General features: G+C 42.9%; 1 protein-coding gene across 1 annotated transcript in view; it reads left to right on the forward strand.

Annotated features, from left to right (window-relative positions):
- NXF1 (nuclear RNA export factor 1) overlaps positions 1-21,521 on the forward strand; it is a 1,877,750-nt gene that overhangs the window by 1,585,731 nt on the left and 270,498 nt on the right. Inside the window, exon 13 of the mRNA XM_044075370.1 lies at positions 17,331-17,386. Coding sequence (XP_043931305.1) covers positions 17,331-17,386 — 56 coding nt within the window. The remainder of the gene's footprint in view (positions 1-17,330; positions 17,387-21,521) is intronic.

The raw sequence follows: 21,521 nt of genomic DNA on the forward strand, positions 1-21,521 counted from the left end.
TCCTCCTAAGGCTGGCGGACGCCTTTACCGATGTTAATATGCTTGTATATATAGGGAGACAGCCTGCGTCATGAAATTTTTCTTGCAGTTGGAGCCTGAAGTGGTATTTTAGTGCATCTCTTGGTCTGCACCAGAGAGACGTTGTTGGAAAAATAAGTACCCCATTGGGGAACTCCTTTCTTTGGCTTTAAACTCATGTCATGTAAAGTAAATAATTCTCCGTTGTGGTAAATGAATCCCACACAAAGACTTCTGTTCACTGTGTCACCTGCTTAGACCATGATCACAACTCCCCTACTTGCCACTTTTGCACCCACTTTAATTCTAGGATGATCAGACTTAGGGTTGAGATTTTTAGCTAGTTTCCTTGGTCTTGAATCTTCTCATCAGTGTCCGATGGCATCCGTTGGTCATCTGGAGGTTGAGCAGCCAAGGCATAAGAGGGGAGAAGAGGAGACCCAACCTTAGGATGACCGCTAGTCCCTGTCTCTCTCTCTCTTCCTCTAGGCTTGATTGTTGAAAGCGAGGCACTTTCACTGCCCCTTCTCTGTCTGAGGTGGTGCTGCAGGCCTTTGTTGAAACCCATTTGGAGTCCAGCATGCCACCTGGTCCCTCTACCTCTGTGCAGGGCCTTGCTTTCAGCTCATTGGTCAGGTCCAGGGCTCTTCAGCAGACCTCTGCTTCCAAAGAGCACTCTCTTCCCAGTGACTCTTAGCATCTTTGACCTACACCGGTTTGTCTTTCTTCCAGAGAGTGAGCCGTCAGGATGTCTCTCCCTAGGCCCAAGGCCAAAGCAACTCCTAAGAGAAGTACTGCTGTAAGGCCTTTGCCTAGGCCTACTGGCTCCCTTTCTCAGGGATACCAACAGGACTTAATTAGATTGGCAGAAGACCTGATCTCCATAGTTAGGTTTAGACAAGCACCCAGGGATGCCCCCCCAAGTAAAAGGAAAAGGGACTTGATTTTTGAAGTCTTCTCAGACACTTTTGAATCTAATGAGGATTCAGACCTACAGGGGTCTGGTTTTGATGAAGGACCTTCTCTCACATCTTTTGAGGATTCAGAGGAGAATCTGCTTTTGCGCCCCCCCGAGGATATTGCCTTTGGAGAGACACTGCTGTGAGGGAACAATTTCAGTGGGAGGCAGAGAAATACCCTCAGTCCAAAAAGAGAGTGAAGTAGTTCCTGGAAATGCCAGAGTACATACCTCTTGCTGTTCCATCCATTTTAGAGGTGGTTGAGGATGTTTTCTGGGATTCCACTTTGAATCCTGACTCTCTTCCCCCAGCCCCTCGTAAACAGGTTCTACAGGGTGCAGAATTCCCATAATTACCTTTTCAAAAGCCCATCTGCTGATCCAGAGGTGGTCACCCCAGGACCCAAAGGGGCTAGAAGACAGTTCCTGTAGAAACCCTTTACCTACAGATGGAGAACAGGGTCCTTGATAGATTTGGGAAAAAAGTTTATACATCAGCTACCCTTACTACAAGGGCTCAGTTGTCAATTTCACATGATTAAATATCAACAAACCATTCTGGATCGGCTAAAACAAAAGATCTCTTTAGAGGATAAAAACTTTTCTAAAGAACTTTTGGATCTTTGCCACTCCAGTTCTCCGCTAGCTGGGCATTCCTTGAACTGTGGCTCTGATGCTAAGGAGGCTTCTAGCTGGGCAGCTGCCACTGGCTTAATTATTAGAAGACATGAGTGGCTTAGGGAATAATGTCTTCCTGACCATGTTAAATCTAATCACCTTGATGCTCTCCTTGACAAGGACCTAAAGCTGAGGCTGTTCTTAAAAAAAAAAAAAAAGACAAAGCTAAGTTTATGTGGACAGTGAAAGACTTCCACGTTCAGCACCCTAGGTCTAGCAGGAACTTTCCCACTAAATGCTGGTCCTTTCCCTCCCAACATGGATGCAGACAGAGGGAAAACCCAGTGGGAAATGACAGCAGCTTCAGAGATTCAGGCAGTGGTCCTCAGATGCTTCCAGGCAAAGGAGTTCTAGGCCCTAGGCTTCTGCCAGAGAGCAACAGTGCCTCATTGACCCTGTCCCTTCCCCCCAGACACAAATGACTAGGAGAAAGGCACTCTCTCCAAACAAAACTGGACTCATCACTCCAGACAAGTGGGTTCTAGACATTATTTCAAATACAAACTTACTTTTAAAGAGCCTTTAAAACACTCGGGGCTGTCCAGATATTTCTCAGAATCAGAAATCAGAAGCCCTTTCTAAAACCCAAAATTTATGAGTTCCAGGATTAGTAGAACCATTTCCAGAATGCTAAAATTGAAAAGGTTCTACTCCAGGTTATTCCTGGTTGCAAGAAAAGAAGGCTCTTGGCAGCATATCTTAGACTTGTCTGTCAGTTTCTGCAGGTACCAAAATTCAAAATGTTGACACTTCAAAAACTCTTACCAGTGATAGCCCCCACTGGCCTTTATGGTTTCTCTGGATTTAAAGGCTGCCTACATACACATCCCAATTCAAGAATCACACAGGAGCTTTCTTCACTTCAGAGCAGGTTCCAGTCACTATCAATTTTCAGCATTACCCTTTGGCTTCTCTACTGCTCCAAGGGTTTTCACCAAGTGCTTAGTCCCAGCAGTTGCCTTCTGCAGGACCAGTAGGGTCCAAATATACCCCTGCCTGGATGGTTGCCTGATACAGGGCACAAATCCTTCAAAGCGTCACATAGATCTGAAGTTTACCCAAGATGTCCTGTCCTCCCTGGGCTTCACAGTACATCTGCAAAAATCCAACACTGTTCTAACAAGCAGGATAGTCTTCCTGGGGGCACTCCTGAACTCTCCTCTTCAAAAACCCTTCCTTCCCCCAGACAGGGTCTCCTTTGTCATCCATTACTTTCAAAGACTCTAGCAGAAGCAATCCATCTCAGCCTCAGTGTTTCTCTGAGCACTGGGGTACATGGCATCTTTCATCCTCATAGTTCCCATGGCCAGGCGGTACATGAAGAAACAACAGTGGTACCTCAAAAATGTATGATTCCAGTACTCTTGGTCCCTAGAGACCGAGATACAGTTGATCCCCTGTGTCAGAGTTTGCATGGTGGGTACAGGCTTGTGCCCAAAATCTCAGGGCCTTCCATTCAAATTCACTCTCCAGGGTCAAGCTCTCACCACAGATGCCTTACAGACAGCCTGGGGCACTTGCTTTCAACACTTCCAATCCCAAGGGAAGTGGGAGGCTCAGTTCAGGGACAGGCACATAAACTGGAAAGAGCTTATGGCAGTGCAAAAACGCCTGAGCTTTCAAGGAAAAATGGGAACCAGGGGTCCTGTTGGTCAAAACGGACAACACCACAGTAATGTATGAAAACAGGCGGGGGGACACCCACTCTTACTGTCTATGCTGCCTAATATTGCAAGTCTGGGAAACTGCTTACTCTCTGGGGTTGCACCTCCTGACAATACCTTCCAGGGGTTCAAAATACTGTAGCAGATCACCTCAGCATAAAGTTTATAGACCCCCATGAATGGCATCTGCATTGATAAATTTTTCTCAGCATTGCCCAGAGATGGGGATTCCCACAGATGGACCTCTTTGCCACAGCGGAAAATGCTCAACTGAGAAAAAATTCTGTTCCAGGATCTAACAGAAGTCGAACTGCAGAACAAATGCCTTCTCCTTCCCTTGGACTCATCTCTTCATTTATGCATTCCCTCCCTTACCCCTACTACCTTGAGTACTTCTAAAGATGAGGGAGGGAGGGAGGGACAAGGGCAATACTGACAGCACCAGACTGACACAGGCAACACTGGTATCCTCTGCTTCTCGAACTAACCAGCCAGAGTCCATGTCTACCTTCTCTCTCAGGACAAGGGAGGGATGATGCACCCCAACATGCAGGCACTCAGCCTTTGAGCTTGAATAATCCTACAGCATTCAGCAACAAACTTAACCTAAACAAACCAGTGCAGGATGTTCTTAAGGAATCCAGAAGGGCTAGTACTAGGAAATCATACTCAGCTAAGTGGAAAAGATTTTCCATGTGGTGCGAGCGGCAACACCACAATCCTGATTCAGTCCAGATTACTACCATTCTAGATTACCTGGCTAGTCTGGTTGATGAAGGCCTTTCCTACTCCTCCATTAAACTTAATGCATCTGCCATTTCGGCCCATAGTCCTGCTGTTCCTCTTGTCTTTTCTCATCCCCTGTTAAGACAATTTCTTGGGGGAATCATTCACATCAGATCTCCGTGGAGGCATCTTACCCATCCATGGGACTTTAACTTTGTTCTGGAGAAATTGACGTTGCCTCCTTTTGAACTTGCAGGAACATGTCCAATTGAAATTTCTAACTTGGAAAACTGCCCTTCTGGCTATCATCACACCCAGGAAGGTCTCTGAACTGCAGGCTTTTGTGGCAGTGGAACCATTCCTAATCTTCCACCCATACAGGGTTTCCGTCAGAACTACCCCCTCCTTCATGCCCAAGGTAATCACTGACATTTCTCTAATTCGTGCCCTTCACCTATCCACATTCTTTCCCAACACAAAGGGGAAAGAATACTTAATTCCTTTTATGTGCATAGGCAACTCCACTACTGACTTGACAAAACAAGAGCCTTGGAAATCTGACCAGCTCTTTGTGACTGTTGCCCATGGCTCTCAGGGAAAGCCAGCTTCTAAACAGACTCGAAATGGATCTCCCACTCTATCCCATTCCGTTGTAGCCATCATGACAAGAAGTCACTTGAGGCTGTCCGGTCACAGTCCACTAGGGCTACTGCAACCTGTGCTGCTTTCTTGTAAGGAGTCACTACTGAGGACGTCCTGGAAGTTGCCACTTGGTCATCTGTGCTTGCTTTCACCAAACATTACTATGCAGCCTTTTCTAGGTCCAGAGCAGGATTCTCCACTGCCATCTTGCAGTGCATCCATTCCTCTCCCTAACCTCCTTCCACCCTCTTTTTGGTTTTGAGAATCTTCCCACAAGTCAGGACTGCAACAGTGAAACATGAATAACATATAGTTGTGTACACTTACCATAAATGTAGATGTTCGGGCGTATTCACTGTTGCAGTGCCCCCTCTCCCCCCCCCTTAGCCTAGTAGGTAGTCTACTTATTTCTTTTTTAGCTAATGGAACCCCTCTTAGCCTTTTTTCCTGTAGGGGTTCTCTTCCTCAGTTCCCCACTTCTCACTTGGGACTCCTGGTAGGGGAAAAGACGATGATTTCATGACATAGGCTGGCTATTATATACCCAAGCATACTGACTTCAGTAAGGGTGCCCGCCAGCCTTAGGAGGAAAGAATTGCTCTAGTAGTCAGGCCGGCTACAGGATTCATGGCAGGAAATCCCACAAGTCAGGCCTGCAGCAAGTGAATACACTCTAACATTTGCGTTTATGGTAAGTGTACACAACTGTACTTTAATGCTACTGCTGCTAAGCAGTTAGTTCCATTCCTACACATCTGACAAGGATAGCAAAATAATTATGTGGGGAATGTATTCTTCTGCAGCTTTGATTTTTCAGAAGTTTGAATCGTCAAGCTCTTCTGTTAATTTGAGAAATGTCTTGTCTGCAGTTTCCTCTTGAGGAAAATTCTAGTCTAGTTTAATTTCTTCCATTTTACAGGTGAAAACTCAATGCTTTGTGTGTATGACTCTTGATGTTACTTCCAGGGCTATGACAACTAGTAATATTTTGAGGAGATTTGTCTAGCTGAGTTTTTAGAACCTCCCAGATGTGAAAAATGAGTGTTCAAATTTTCCTTTGGCTAGACATTTAGTTGTTGGTCCCACTGCTGCAGAGGTATTCAGAAAGTTTGAGACAGGTAGGCTGATGCAGGGTATCTCTAAGATTAGTCAACCCTCCCTTTCAAAATTTTCTAAGGGATTCTCTAACTGCTCATCCAGACTTTGGTAAGAAACAAAATAACTCGTGTCTGCAAAATTCTGGTAAACTGAGGTTTGAAAAGAAATGACAAGGGGTTCCAAAAAGAATGCAGTCCCTTCCCTGCCAAAACAGCAGGCGGTCCAAGTCAGAATGACTGTTAAAGGAACCTTGTACCCCTTGCTACCATGGCAGTCCCCTTCCAGAAAGTCTGAATCTCCACTTCTGTCTTCAGCAACAGTTTCAGAGAAATAGGTTCTGAAAATAATTTGTCAAGATTACAGATGGTAGTGGGGGGGGGGGGGTTCCTCATCCACCACACTAGACTCCTATTTCCCCTGTCCTTAAAACATATGTTGTCTCGTACAGTGATAGTGCCAATTCCTTTTTCCCAGTATAGAAAGGGTTTTTTTTTTTCAAGGATGGTTTTGGTGCCAAAGAAGGAAAATACTTTGAGACTAGTTTGGAAATCTTTCTTTCCTAAACCTATTTGTGATGCTGCCTAAGTTCTGAATGCTGTCACTTCACAATCTGTTTACCTTTTTTCCTCATTTAAGTTACTTGGTAACACCGTGTTTAAAATATGCTTATCACATTCCTATTCCTCCAGACTTCAGGCATTTTGTAAGGTTTTGTGTCCTGGTCACATTATCAGTTCCTCTGCTTTACAATTTGGACTATCCACTGCATCGAGTGTTCAAAAAGTGTCTAGCTCCAGTTATAGCTCATTACAGGCTATAGGGTATCCACATTTTCCATATTTAGACAACTTACTTATCTTTGCAGAGTCTCTTTCAAAGTGATAGTAATCTCTCACTTGGGTGAGAGACCTACACAATCTGCGATTCCAAGAGAACTTTCACAAGTGCCTTTGACTCCACCATACAGGATTATGTTCCTGGAGTAGCTGCTAGACACCTCAGTTCAGTGCGTTTCTTCCACGGGGGGACATTATATAAAATGTAAAAAATATTTGTTTGTAGGTTTACTATCGAAAGGTGGAAACTTTATTTTCATTCATGTAGTCGAAGGTGTAGGTGCAAAAGTTTAAAAGTTCAAGTGGATATTTTTTAACACTCAGAAATGTTGAGGCATGGCTTGTTTTTGTGTATCGATGTTTACAATTGCATTGGAGATCGCAGAACAGTGGCGATCGGGATATTTACCCTTTTCCTCACTGTAGTGTGATCGCAGAATTGGAATATATAATTAGGGGGTGTAGGGGATGCAGGGGGGCTTATCCCCCTGCAATATGAAATACCCTGGACTTCAAGGTAAGTTGGGTAGTGTCAGTAATGTCAAATCATTAACATTACTACTACTGATGTTTTGAGAGAATATTTTCATTTCCTTCCTTTTGGTTTGAGTAAGTAATTACTTGAACAACTGCATCAGAATTTTGATAGTGAACCATAGTATATATAATATACACATGTGTGTGTGTGTATATGTATATATATATATATATATATATATATATATATATATAGTGACTTCGGTCACGGGGAGGGAATACCTCAGGATTTTTGATCTCATGACATCTATGATTTTCATACCACTGGCAAGGCTTCACCTAAGAAAAATACCATTGTATCTGAAGTCTGCTTGGTCCCAGCAGCAACAGCCATTATATTTTCAAATCCCAGTTCTGGGGCTTGTCAGAAGAGAAATCAATTGATGGAGACAGCAAATATCCCTAAATCCAGGTATCCCCATCTCTGCCCAGCTCCAAAGCAGTCGGTCACTGCTGACACCTTTGACTCTGCTGGGGAAGAGTTTCAGGATGGATAAAAGTGCAAGCACACACATTAAAAATGCTTGCTGTAATCAAGGCACTCAACTGTCTGAATCATCTTTGGTCCCATGAGTCTCCCCAAGTTGTTAGACATTATCCCTGGTCATGTGGTACCTCAACAAGCAAGGGGGGGAGCCAGGGAGTTCCCTTTGCAGACTAGCTATGCTAGCTTGGGATATAGCTTCACAGCACAGTCTCTCACTACAGGCGTTTTGCATCCCTTCTGAGCAAAACTGTATGGTAGACAAGCTGAGCAGGACAAAGGCAGACCCTCGTTAATGTAAACTAGATCAGAGGTTTACAAGATTTGATCCGTCTGTGAGGAGTTCCTCAAATAGACCCCTTTGCCTCCTCTCTAAACAATCAGCTGGAAAAAATCTTAAGGACTCCATGCAAGAAGGCTTGGCAGATGTGCTTTTGCTTTTCTACCTTTCCTCTGATATACAGGGAACATCTGAAACTTAAGAAGGAATCCCTAAGGCCATTGTGGTGACTCCCTTTTGGCCCTGGCAACAGTGATTATCCCTTCTTTTGAAAGTTGCCAGGGTAAGTTGGCATAAGCTTCCTCACAGAATGACTCTACTGTAACAATTGCAGGGGTGTTTGATAAGTATGGACCCCAATCAATTACCCCGGGAATCATCTCTGTGTCACTGCTGGACAGAGGCACAACAAACTAATGGGCACAGTATTTTTTCATATAAGGGGTGGCGTAAGCCACAAAAATTTGGGCTAGGCTTATAAATGCCTTAGGGCAGATAGCCTAGTATAAACCTATGAACCTATGAACTTCATCTGACTGCCTGGATGATGGGGTCTTAATTCCCTTTAGGCACCTGTTTACTAAGGACATGTAGCACGTACTAGTGGAGGAAACAAAGCCTGCTACTAAGAAAAACATATATTAGCAAATGAAAGGTTTTCTAGTTGGTGCCCACAACATAACCAGTACCCATTCAGAGTTAGTGTTTGTATGGTTGTACAGTATTTGTGAGTCACTGTCCTTTGGCCTTTCGTACTCCTCCATCAGAGTTAATTTATCTGTCATTTTTGCATGTCTGAAAATTGATCCCCCTCTGACAATGCAGTCTCATGTCAAAATGTTTTTGAAAGGGTTTTTTTTGCGCAAGAGATCTCCAGGAAAACCAGTGGCTTCTCCTTGGGATCTTAATTTTGTGTTGGAGAAGCTAATACTTGCTCCATTTGAATCTGCTTGTCTGGCCGATTTGATCTTAACAAGGAAAAGTGTTCTACTGATTGACTTCTACAAGAAAAGTATCCGAGCTGCAAGCTCTTATAGTGAGTCAAAACTATCTCATTTTCCAGAAACAGGGTTTCTTTAAGAACTAATACTCTTTCTATTCCCAAAGTGGTATCTGAGTTTACTTTGATAAATTGTCTACCTCTGTGTTTTCTGTCATGAACCTAAAAATGAGGGAGAGAGGATACTCCATACTTTGGATGCCCACAGGCAACTCTGGTATCTTTACAGAACAAAGTGTTTCAGATCTTCAGATCAGTTGTTTATTTCTTGTGAAGGTAAGAAGGGACAGCCTGTATTAAGACTGTTTACAAATGGTTGTCTCTGGCTTTTACTTTATTCTCACTGCAACAGAACTGTTCAGGTTTGATCAAGACCCATTCTACACAGGGCCGTCAGCTCCTCACTTTTTTTTTTTTTTAAATAGGAAGGGTTAGATTGGAGAAGTGTTCTAGAAGCAGCAAGTTGGTTCTCTATACCTCTGTAAAACACTACAGGCATCTTTCCTTCTCTTAAGTGTAGATCAGGGTTTGTTAGCCCCATTCTGTAGGGTCTCCTGGACCCTTCTCTTTTCACCTCCCAAATAAATGTAAGTTAGGGTGTTCTACCTATATAGCTAAGGCTACTGCAGCAGTGATCATTTGAACATCTGCTGTTATGTACGTTGGAACAAGAGAAATGATTGCTTATCAGCTATATGGATCTCCTGTACCATGGAAGAATCAGATTAACTCCCTCTTGTTGACTGTTGGTCCCCTGAGCATTCCATCAAGAGGGGAGGGAGTGCTTCAACTTATCTTGTGGCACTGTAAATGTGACTGGACCATCTGGAAGAAAATCTCATCTGCGCGTGGTATAGGAAATTAAAATGCCATTTTGTATGTCAGCAGAGTCTGATAGGTTGGAAAGCTGCCCGCTTGAAGTGGGTGTCTACTGAATAGTTGTGATCACAGGACACACGAGCAATACTGCACCTTGTGCAGCTTCCCAGGAGTCCACAAAATTGGCAGCAGCCTATCCTTTATTGCAAAAGACTTGAAGTAGATCAGGATTGGTCTAGGTATTCTAGACCATATATGTTGGGGAGTGAAGACTCTGAGCTCTGTGGTGTAGTAGCCTCCTCTGTCAATTCCATATATCCAGTTGCTTTCTCATGTATTGCAGACAGTTTTGAACTGTCTTCCTTCTGTGACACACTTGTAAATGTAAGTTTTTTTTCACCTTCCTCAGTCCTTGAGATCAATCAGTTTCACTTCCATTTGCTCTGATCGGGCCTCAGTTCATCTTAATCTTTGCTTAATACCCCGAACCCATTGTCAGTAGTTTAGTGTAAGTGAAAGTAAGAACCTGTTCAATCTCTAAAAGCTTCCCAGCCACACACTCCATGTAGGATTCAAAGAAGCAATTATCTTCTGTATTTTTGCTGTAATTTGCTGAAGGCTGACTGCAGATGGTTGCCACTGTTGCTTCTTGGTCAGACTGTTCCTGCTGTAAGGCTGATACATGAAACTGTTGCCCGATCATGAAGTCGATAGAGAGACACTGTTATTCTAATAGCGTATTTCTTGTCACGAGTTCACCGTAGTTTCATCACTTGCATAACAACACTGATCATGCGGCACCAGTTTTACTTTGCTAAAATTACTTTCACCCTTGGTAAACGACAGAGGTGGGAGCCAGCGATCAAAGCAACTACTCTGCTTCCTTCTTAACTGGAAGTCTAAAAATCCACACTTTGTGCGGTCATGAAATGCTACCAGTAAGTTTCTTATGCAGACATGATAAATGCTGTAAAAGATTCAGTGCATGACTTATAAAAATGTAGATGCTTATGAAAACTTGTCTGGTAATCTCCATATAGTGAGGTGCTTGCATATGAACCTCACTGTAAGTTTTTCCCTCAATTTTACATGATCAGTATGCCTTGTGTATTGCACATATGCTATGCTTGTCTGTGGTAAGTTCGTCCATTTTTCATTGATGCCTCTAGTTTCCTTCCCTCACACTTTTCTGTCAGAGTAAAGTCGATATAAAGAAGGCATGCCAGTGCCTTTCTGCTTGTTCTGTTGCTACCCCGATGTCTGTTTCTCGTTCAAAGCCAAAGACTAACATTTTAGCTGCTTGTCTGTATGAAACTCTGCTGTGGACAGCATGTAGTCTGTCATCCCATTTTATAAAACAAAGTGCTAAAACTCTATAAAGTGTTGGAAAACTGAAAACAGAGGCAAGCAGATTAGTGAATGAGAGGGACTTTGGATTGGGAGATGTCAGGGAGGACTGGGGGAAATTTGTGGAATTTAACATAAGTGCAGATGAAAGGGAATGCCGTTAAATGGATCAAAGTCCAGATGACTGCAGTCTGCTGAAAGGAAAACTCCACCTTCTACAGTTTCTCATCTCTTAGGGTGCTTTTCTCCCTACTGTATGATTCCAGTACTGTGTAGGCACCTGAAATCTGCTTGTACTTTATAAAACTTTCATTTCCTCATTTTGCTATCAAAGGAAGGGAAAGACCACCCACGTTTTTAAACTTGACATCTCACGTATGTTACAGAGGAATTTGTCGACACTTGCGTGACCGACCAGACAGAAAAATTTGTAGTCAGGAGCTCAGGCTGCTGTAAACAAGACAGTTGTGAAACTGTTTTCCATTGTCTTTATTACAGAGGGGAAGAGAACTTGCACTGATTTACAGCTGCTTTCAATGTAGACATGCTTTTCATAGCAAAACGGAGCAATTAGGTCAGGAAATAGTTAAAAGGCAGTTGTCACCCCTTTTGACCAATTTACATAAGCAGCATCATGCTATTGAAATGGTAGGCTTTAAACTTTAAATATTTGTACTACTATACATTTTAAGATGACTTGAATGTATTATCAAAGCTGTCTGATATTTAGTGGAAAGTCAGATAGAGGAAAATCAGAAGTATTTTTTCTAATAATTGTAAAGTATCAGCACATTTACCAAAGTGTAGGGGGAAGGGCTGTCAGTTTATCGTGCACTACAAAAATATGCTTTAAACAAAGGCCTGTAAATAACAGCTGTTGGTTGCAGCTCTATAATTCCTTAGTATACTGTAAAGTAAGCCGTGAGAGAGAGAGAGACAAATGAGGACCATGCAATAAATAAGAAGCAGTTCTTTTACAGCCAGTATATAAGATGACAGTGACTGACATTAATCCCATTATGTCAGTGGAATTGGGAATACATCACTACTGCCTTTTCCTGCCTAAAAAGTGAATTCTAACTGATCTGTGCTTTAAAAAGTTTAAATTGCATTTGCCTTCTGCTTTTTACAGTTTTTGCACTTGTTTTATATCAATTTAAGTTTTCGTATTGTATAACTGTTGTAGGCTACACACTAAAGTGCGCTAGCCTGTTTATAGCATTTACAGTGTTTTCTCTGTGTTTTTTTTTTGCTGTTTCCTGAAAAAAACAAAAAAAAATATTCTCTTTTAATGCCTTTGCTGAACTAGATTAGTCCAGATTTCAGGTTTTGCTGAATTCCGGACTGTGGTATAGTTTCCTGTGTTGCCCATATCCTTACTTGGATAGGAGGAAGCTTCTCTGTTCACCAGTGAGAGTGAGGAGCTTTGAGCAGCCTATCTGTCCCTGGAGAAGTGGTCTCAGCCCTGAAACTAGTAGCTTATTGGCCACTCTGGGTCAATTCCTATCTCATTCAGTTTCCCTGCTTTAGAACCCGCATTTGTGCGGTTTTGCACGATTTTGCGCATAGCGCAGCATCGGGCAGCGCCGCTGAAATGGGTTTAAACTATTCCCAGCTCCACAAAGTCTGCTCTTCACCTTTTCCCTTAGAACTGTTCTAAATCTCAAAGTAAGCACTCTATTTTCATTCTAAAGCCCTGCAGTTGCTCGTATAAGTAATCTTATAAGTAAGCACTAATAAACTAAAGCATTACACCCTCTTATACTCCCTTTAAGTACTTTGCTCACTATTGGTCCTTTTTGATCAGTCAAAAAGTAGTTCCTTTTACTATTCTGGCATGCTCAAAAGTCAGTTTCTGGTTTACTATCCAGTCCAGCTGGTGAATCTGGGAATCTTGAGGCAATGTTACAACTGCCTTATGTACACAGACCACCCTCTCCTCCTCCCAACAAGCTCAAATGTATGTGAGAGATGCAACTATATAGCCAAACTGGAGGCTGAGCTCTTTCAACCCAGTACTGGTGCAGTCAGGAGGAGAAGGTAACCACACACACCACAAATCCAGTCTCACATAGACCTATCACAACAGAAAACCAAACACATAAACACAGAAAAACATACTCTGAGGCTTTAAATAAAAACTGCCCAAGCAGACGAGACCTCCAAAGCAGACATCCAAGCAACCGGTACCCCACAACAATACCCACGTATCACATAGTTCACAAAGTCAGTGTGCCACACAGTCACAGCCCTTAAGGCTAAACAACACACCTAATACACTTGTAATAGGTGACTCTATTGTCAGACACACTGACGTCCCACTCACCAGGCTGAACAAGGAGAAGGCCACTGTAAGCTGCCTGTCGGGTGCCAGGATCCACCACCTAACACAAGCACTCAGGTCACTCCAAAGCAAGTACAAATATGACTCCGTCATTGTCCATGCTGGTGTGAATGACCTGAGACGTACCTCCCTGGACTACATGAAAAGAGACAGAGGAGCTCTCTGATCATGTAGCCCAGGCGGTATGACCCTGACCTTGAGTAGCATCTTACCCTCACCAAGAATGATGCCACAGTATAAAGACAAAATGATCAATTTTAACAATTGGCTAAAGTATTGGTGTCATTCAAAGGGGATCCAGTGTCTGTCAGCCTGGGATGACATGCTCGACAAGCCACGTTGCTTCGCTAGGGACGGCTTGCACCTGTCACCCCTGGGCTTTCGAATACTGGCCAAGGCTCTTGCCACCCCCATAGTGCCTTTTTTAGGCAAGGCTCAAAAGACAAACCCACCTCCATAGACAACACAAAGAAACTAAGGGTAATGCTGCTCAACGCCAGAAGTCTAAACCTCAAGATGCATGCACTCGAGGCTCTCCTCAGTATGGAGAATATCGATATCTGTGCAGTAACAGAAACCTGGTTTAAGGCTCCTGAGAGCACCCCAGCACTACCAGGTTATACCTCATACCATGCTTTTCGGCCCCAAAACTCGGACCGAACCACAAAAGGAAGGGGGAGTATCCATATTCATCAAAGATACCCACACCTCCAGGTTAGTGGCACTTCATGAAGCATCAGAGACCATCCATGTGCAACTAACAGTGGGCAAAACTGCATTTCAGTTTGTAGCCTGCTACAGACCACCCTCCCAAACTCAGGAACCCCACTCGGCTTTCCTGAGAACACTGGAGAATATGAAGGTCTCTCCAAACACCATTATATTGGGTGACTTCAACTACCCAAACATAGACTGGGAGCACTACTCAAGCCCCAACACCCTCGCCCAACGGTTCCTAGAATTTATAAACTCAAATTCTATGGAACAACTGGTCACCACTCCCACAAGAGGGGAAAACCTATTGGACCTGTTCATCACCAACATGGAGACTCTATGTTCCATACCAGAGGTATACCCCTCATTGGTAAGATCTGACCGTAAATTAATCTCACTGGACATCCATATCCCGTCCCCACCCCCCAGCCAAGGAAACCACGGTGAAGAACTTTACAAAAGTAAGCTTCACACTTCTGAAAACCGAGGTGGAATCCTTCAAAGCCCCCGTGCCAGTTTAAAATACGGCCCAAACCACAGAATCCTATACAAATGCTTTCTGTGGACACCTACAGGAATGCATGGATTGTACTATCCCAAATAAAACCAAGACTCATTCCTCCAAAGGCAGGAGACCTGTCTGGTGGACCCCAGCCATAAATAAGCTATACAGCAGAAGGAGGAAGCTACTACATGATGGAGCAAAATCCCAAAAAGGGAAGGCATCTCTGATCAGTACTAGCAAGAAACTACGATCCCTCATAAAATCATCTAAGGCCAGCTTCGAAAGAAAAATTGCACAAGATGCTAAAGATAATCACAAGGCCTTCTTTAGTTATGTCAGGAACCTGGGTGGCAACTCCCAGATATGCTCTGAGTTAGTTCAAAATGACAGAAAATACACTGAACCCACAGACATTGCCAACATCCTGGCAGACAGGTTCAGTGCAAACTCCCAAAAGAGCAAATGTCTATCCCAACAGAGTGTAGCCTCCCTGACATCACAGGTGCACAGGTGAGAACTGCCCTCTCCAAAGCAAAAAACACAGCATCAATGGGACCGGACGGTGTCCCGGGCTGCGTCTTACACGAACTCCAAGAAGAACTGAACCCTCACATAAAGTCACTGTTCAATCTCAGCCTTACTACAGGATATGTACCCAAGGAATGGCGTACAGCAACAGTGGTCCCACTCCACAAAGGTGGTGCCACAACGGACCCCGGAAACTATCGCCCTATAAGCCTGGCTAGCCTGGTCTGCAAAGCTATGGAGCACATCATCATGAAACTCATAAACAAAGACATTGGGAACCTCCAAACACTGGATCCTACCCAGTTCGGCTTTAAGGGCAGATCTTGCCTCTTGAACATGGTCGACTTCTTTGAAACAGTCACCAAGGCCATAGATGAAGGGAGGGTAGTCCACACAGCCTACCTGGACCTCGCAAAAGCCTTTGACACAATACCCCACTCGGGCATCATAAATAAGCTCACCAGCTTAAATATCAACCCCTATGTCACAAGATGGGTTGCAAACTGGCTCAGGGATAGAACCCACATGGTCAGAATTGCAGGTGCCATGTCAGACTCTAAACCAGTTACAAGTGGCGTCCCACAAGGCTCAGTCCTGGGACCTCTCTTGTTCGATATATATTTCTCTGAGGTACAGGCTAACATGGGAGGACAATGGCTGACCAAGTTCGCAGATGACTGCAAACTGGGTGCCATAATTGACTCGCCGACTGACACAAGCATCCTCCAAAAGGGTCTCCGAGACAGATAACTAGTGCCAGAGCCATGGCCTAAAGCTAAATGCCAAAAAATGCATAGTCATCCCCTTTGGGGAAAAACAAAGTGCCCACAAATTACCACATAGGTGGTAATCCATTAAGTACGGAAGAAGTAATTGGGGATTTGGGGACCCAATTAGATAGCAATCTCTCCTTTGACAATCACGTTGCCAAAGTGGTTAGAAAGACCTTCTATATAGCCCACCTTATCACGAAAGGGTTCACATCTAGATCAAGAGAGGTCATTGTGCCCCTATACTCATCACTCACCAGGCCCATAATTGAATACAATGCCCCATTTGGGATGTACCTTATCCGACACCTGCAGCCACTGGAAAGACCCCAAAAGTACCTCACCAAGAGGATCAAGGGACTCAGATGCCCTACGCAGTTAGGCTAAAGAAACTCCGTTGCCTACTCAGAGGCAATCTGTGCCTGCCGTATAAAGCCATGTCCAACCCAGAATTAATGGACATGCTCCACCTCAGGAAATCCAAATCCCTTAGAGCTACATGCTCCAGGGACTTAAACCTCAGCACAGAAATAAATAGGACATGCTGGAGGGACCGATTCATATCCCAGAGGCTCCCCTCACTCTGGAACAAAATCCCAATCCATGTTAGGCAGAGTCCCTCAATGACCCTCTTCAAGAGAAGTCTTGAGTGGATGGGAGATCGTAGGTTTACCCCTGAGATCTCTTCTGTGTTCCTACTAGACAGAGGCACAGTAAACTAACCTCAAAAGGGCTATCTTCTGTGACCTACTATACAGAGGCACAGTCAACTAATCTAAAAGGGTGGCGAAAGCCAAGCACACTCTGGCTAGGCTTATAAATGCCCTAGGGCAGATAGCCTAGTATCAACCTATGTATGTCTAGCATGACTTGTATAAAGCAGACTTGAAATGGATTATGGGAAAGAGAAAGGCTTGAAGAAAAATAAGATCACATTGATCTGTTAAACCCCATTAATGGCCATTTTGCAGAAAACACTTTCTTCTATAAGAAGCCATCTGTAATTTTGACGTGTTAAAATGACTCAAAACAGATGGAGTGGTGAAATGGATTTTTTAGTTTGAGGTGGTGGTTTCCTTTAAGTTGAAAACTACAAACAATTTTGAAGGAACTTCTACTGTACACCCCCCAGGGTTCAGCAACATTTTGGCTTGTTAAATAGTTTGTGGTGTGATCTGTTGCTGAAGGTGAAGGCTGAGTATTTTACATGTGTATATCTATCTTCCAGGCAAGGATCCTTGTGCAGAACCAAAGATGGCAATTGTATTGTTGGCAAAAGTTATCTTGAATATTATGCATTTTTAGTCTTGTATGTGGTGTTGGAAGTATCTTTTTACTGAACAGTTGTAGTTATTGATGCAAACCCCTTTTTTCTTTTAAAGAGCTTTGAATGACTATTTAAGGGAAAATAGAAATTTGAAAAAAGTGAAGGACGCTGGTAAGTATTGGGTATCATTTAAGTATGGCATACTGTTTTCTCGCATACTTGATTACTTTAATATACATTGACTATTGATTTTTATAATGAATTAAATTTCACTGTTGACGCAGTTAATGCACTGACCCATTAATATGCAGGATGTATAACATGAATGAGTTTCTTTACTATGTTAACAAAATGTGCACTTCATGAAGATAGTACTGAGCTGATTTCTTCCAGTAGAAACTTTATCTTTTCCAATGAAATGATGAAGGTCCTGACACGTTGCTAAACACTAAAATGAACACTCATTCTCAAATACAGATGAAGGCCTTGCCTTGTTTTAGAGGTGGCCATTATTCCTGTTCCTCAAAAGGGCTTTGAAGTGCCCAAAGCTTGTGTTCAAGTGCTCCTTCTGTCTGCTTCAACTTTCAAAGGCAGGAAATCTGTCTTAACCTACATATCTTCAATGAAGGAGCCGTCTTCAGCATCAAAGACTACAGCTGTTTAGGCTGTGGCGGATGCTGTTTCTGGGATGCTTTCATCTTTCATGGATTGGTAAACCCTAACAACATTGGATCAAATGTGCAGTGCTTTTGAGCAGGCATCACTGAACTTGCAGGTAATTCTCACTGTGCATTTATGGCAGGAGCTAATGTCAGGAATAAGTTTGTGTACCTTGTGGTTTTCTGGGGTATATTACAAAAAATTAGGGTTATGTGAGATGTGTGGAATGTTGCCAGCTTATTCTCGTGTTGTTGGAGCAGAGGAGACAGCATGTTAATGTTCTGTCTCCATAGTTGTCTGCATTTCAGTCCTAAACCGCACATATTCACGGGTGCTATTTTTGCCAGCAGTTAAGTTACTGGACCCAAGAAGCTGCCTCCTCTGACAGTTCTGTAACTAGTATCTCCATTTCTCAGCCAGGTTGGGCCATAAGCATCGGGTCCTCAGCTTTGTTTGCATCACTTGCGAAGGCACATACAGATCTCTTGACATACTAACTGCAAGTACTGATGTAGATTCTGATGCTACCCTCCTTATCACCATTGACCATCACTGCTTTCTTTCTAGATTAGGCTGAATCTTTTCACCACCTCTCTTAGGCACCAGCAGCCTAATTGTCTCACCAGGCCTTGTGTCAGAGTTGGTAGGTTAGCTGCCAGAGCACCCAGTACCAGTGCTTGCCCATCCATTCTGCAGCCTTATGGACTCTGTCAATACCAATACTAGACATGGTAATAATGTTATTTCCTTTGCAGTTCACTGTTTAGAAATGTTCCATTTTACCGGTTAGTGTGTTTTTTATAGCACTTAAACTTTGCAAGACCATCTCAGACTGTAAACCGAGTAGTTGCTGACATTGGTATATATGCTCGGGCGTTGTACAGGCAGCAATAGATTTCTGTCTGAAGCAGCATGAGAGTTTGATATGAAAAATAATGGGACCATCCTGTACTGTGGCAGACAAGTGGAAATGATGAATTTGAAAGGTACTGAAGTGTTTGAGCACAAAATTACATGTGTGTGACATTTTACGAAGGAAGAAATGACTCTAGTTGAATTTCATTGCAGAATTTGGTTTTCCTTTAAATGAAGTACATGTTTGTCTGCATTCAGTCCAGCACTTAATAGTTTGCAGAGTAACACTTTACTTTTAAAGTTGGTGCCTCTTCATTTATCTCTGGTAAGCGACCTGCTTCCACAGTATAATTGGAATAAGATGCCACTGACAGCAGGCCATTGTGTTCCACACATTCCCGTTGCATAAAGATTAATCTCATTCACATACTACAAGTCTTTATCTTTTCTGAAAACATAAAAATCCATATAATCTACTGGTTTATTACAAATGTTTCAGGCAACTTGGCCACTGCTCTTTCACCTGAAACAAACACATAATTTACAGTGGACCAATAGCATACTGTTGCTTAATTTTTTTTTTTGGGGGGGGGGGGGTGGAATTAGAGCAATTGATTTGGAATATATGGTACCCTAAAGGAAGATGCTGTTAAACTAGCAATGTTTAGCATTATATCACTTGGAAATCTGCCTGATGAGCAAAAGGTAGACATTTCATGTTTCTGGGAGCATACTGATGGTCTTAAATTTTATTACAGAGTTCTAGCATTGTGTTACCTTCTGTGCATGTAAACTCTGCATGCTTCTAATGTTTGGTAAAGAGAGGATGTATCCCAAGTGACCCATTTCTGTTAGTGTTGGATACAGCACTGAAAAGAGCAAGTTAACATAGGAGTACATAGAACCAACAGAAAAATGAATGGCTAAGTAAGTTATTCATCAGTGCAGTGTGTGGAAGTTTTCAGAGTGATTCCTGAGTATATCATAAGATACAATCTCTGTATACAGGGTTTCTTGATACTTTATTAATAATTTGAAGATAATATGAATGTGCCTTAAACTTAGGAAATTAAAGGTATGAGAAGGCTTGGTTTGTAGGGATTTGGAAAACCAGGAGCATTTGAACGAGGATTGTTTGTAATTATGAATTATGTCCATTTTTTTTGAAAGCCATCTTCTGTTTTTTCCCGGTTAGGAGTCGCCACAGCAGATCACTGTCCACTCATGATTGGCAGCGGAGTTTTACGGTGTCGAGTTGCCAGCCCGGCGCCCAGCTTTCCACAGAAGGCACACACGCACGCACTCATGCCTAGGGCCAGTGTTAGTGTGTCCAATCCACCTACAGCATGTCTTTGGGATGTGGGAGGAAACCCACGCGACCACAGGGAGGACATGCAGACTCGGCACAGAAGGCACCTCAGCCGAGGATCAAACCGGAGAACCTCTTGCTGTGAGGCAGCAACGCTAACCACTGCACTACCGTGGCCGCCCATGAGAGAGCCATGTTAAATCTTGTAAAATATGTTGGAAATTTGGAGGTGTTCCAATTTGAAAAAGCAGCAGCAAGTTCTGGCAGTTTTGTTTACAGTTTAAGGAAGAGATGGTGACACAGCCTTGGAAATACCTGCATATGGCGCAAACCGAAATGCAGATGTGGATAAAGTTATTGAAATACTCAATGTGCTCCTGAGAGGAGGAGAAGGAAACCAAGTATGTGATGCATATATGTTTTGACTAGTATTAGTAGACTGTTGGTTCCTGTGGTAGATTGTAATGATGAGCTTGCATAATACCTTGTAATAGTTTGAAGAGACCATCTCTAAATGATTTTCTGTTGGCTATACAATGTTTGTTTGACTGTCAAGAAGCATTTCTGTTTGCATATTTGGCATGGCTTTTGCCTGTATAAAATCTGCTCTAAAACGTGTGATGTGTTGAGAAACTGGTCATAGCTAAAGCAGGATGCATTCAAGTAAAGTATGATGCAGATTCACAGCACAGAGGGAAAAGCTACACAGTGTTTTCGAGAGAGAAAAAAAATCTGATGGAAGCTTTGTTTGGTTCCTATTCCATGAATTACTTGGACACAGTCTTAATGCGCATTTATTAAAGTACATTCCGTGGGTCAAGATATTGTCTTGGAATGACTTGCTGATTTCAGAAAATGTATGGTCTGCTGTCTGATACTATGTACTTACAGTATTTGGTAAAATTTGTCTAGACAGTTGATTAGTGAGTTAAGTAAGATTGATGTGTAATATAACCTACAGGACAAGTTGTAGGAGTTGTGCAGCACTGCATCAGGTAGTTATGTTAAAGTTTTCATTTGACATTTTTGCTGAAACTCAATAATGTAATTTATTCTAAGATTGCTACTGTATCTTGTAACACTGCCCCAAACAATGTATATGCTTCATAGGGGGAATCAGTTTCTTCTACTAGGATCACTTCAAGTAGCTCTGATATTTTAACCATTCTTTTGTTTGGGGTCATTCTCCTGTAGGTGCTTTCAAATCTGTGTCCCTGGCTTGGTCTGAAAGTGAAAAGATGGTTGATAGAGCTCAAGTTTACCTTTGCAGATAACACAATTCCAAGGTTACAGACTTCTTTCAGGCAGTTTGACTGGAAGCCATCCTGTTTTAGTGCTAGTGTTCTGTGCTATTGGTAGTTTGAGGTCAACTAGTGACCTTTGAAACTGAAGGACTGGACCAGGAGGGAGGGAATTGAGCATCCAGTAGGCAGGGTATGAGCTTTTGTCTCAGCATGCTGGTGGAGATTTGGGGATGAGGTT

The sequence above is a fragment of the Protopterus annectens genome, chromosome 6.part1 (assembly GCF_019279795.1).
Source record: "Protopterus annectens isolate FY-2018-M chromosome 6.part1, PAN1.0, whole genome shotgun sequence".
NCBI lineage: Eukaryota > Metazoa > Chordata > Ceratodontiformes > Protopteridae > Protopterus > Protopterus annectens.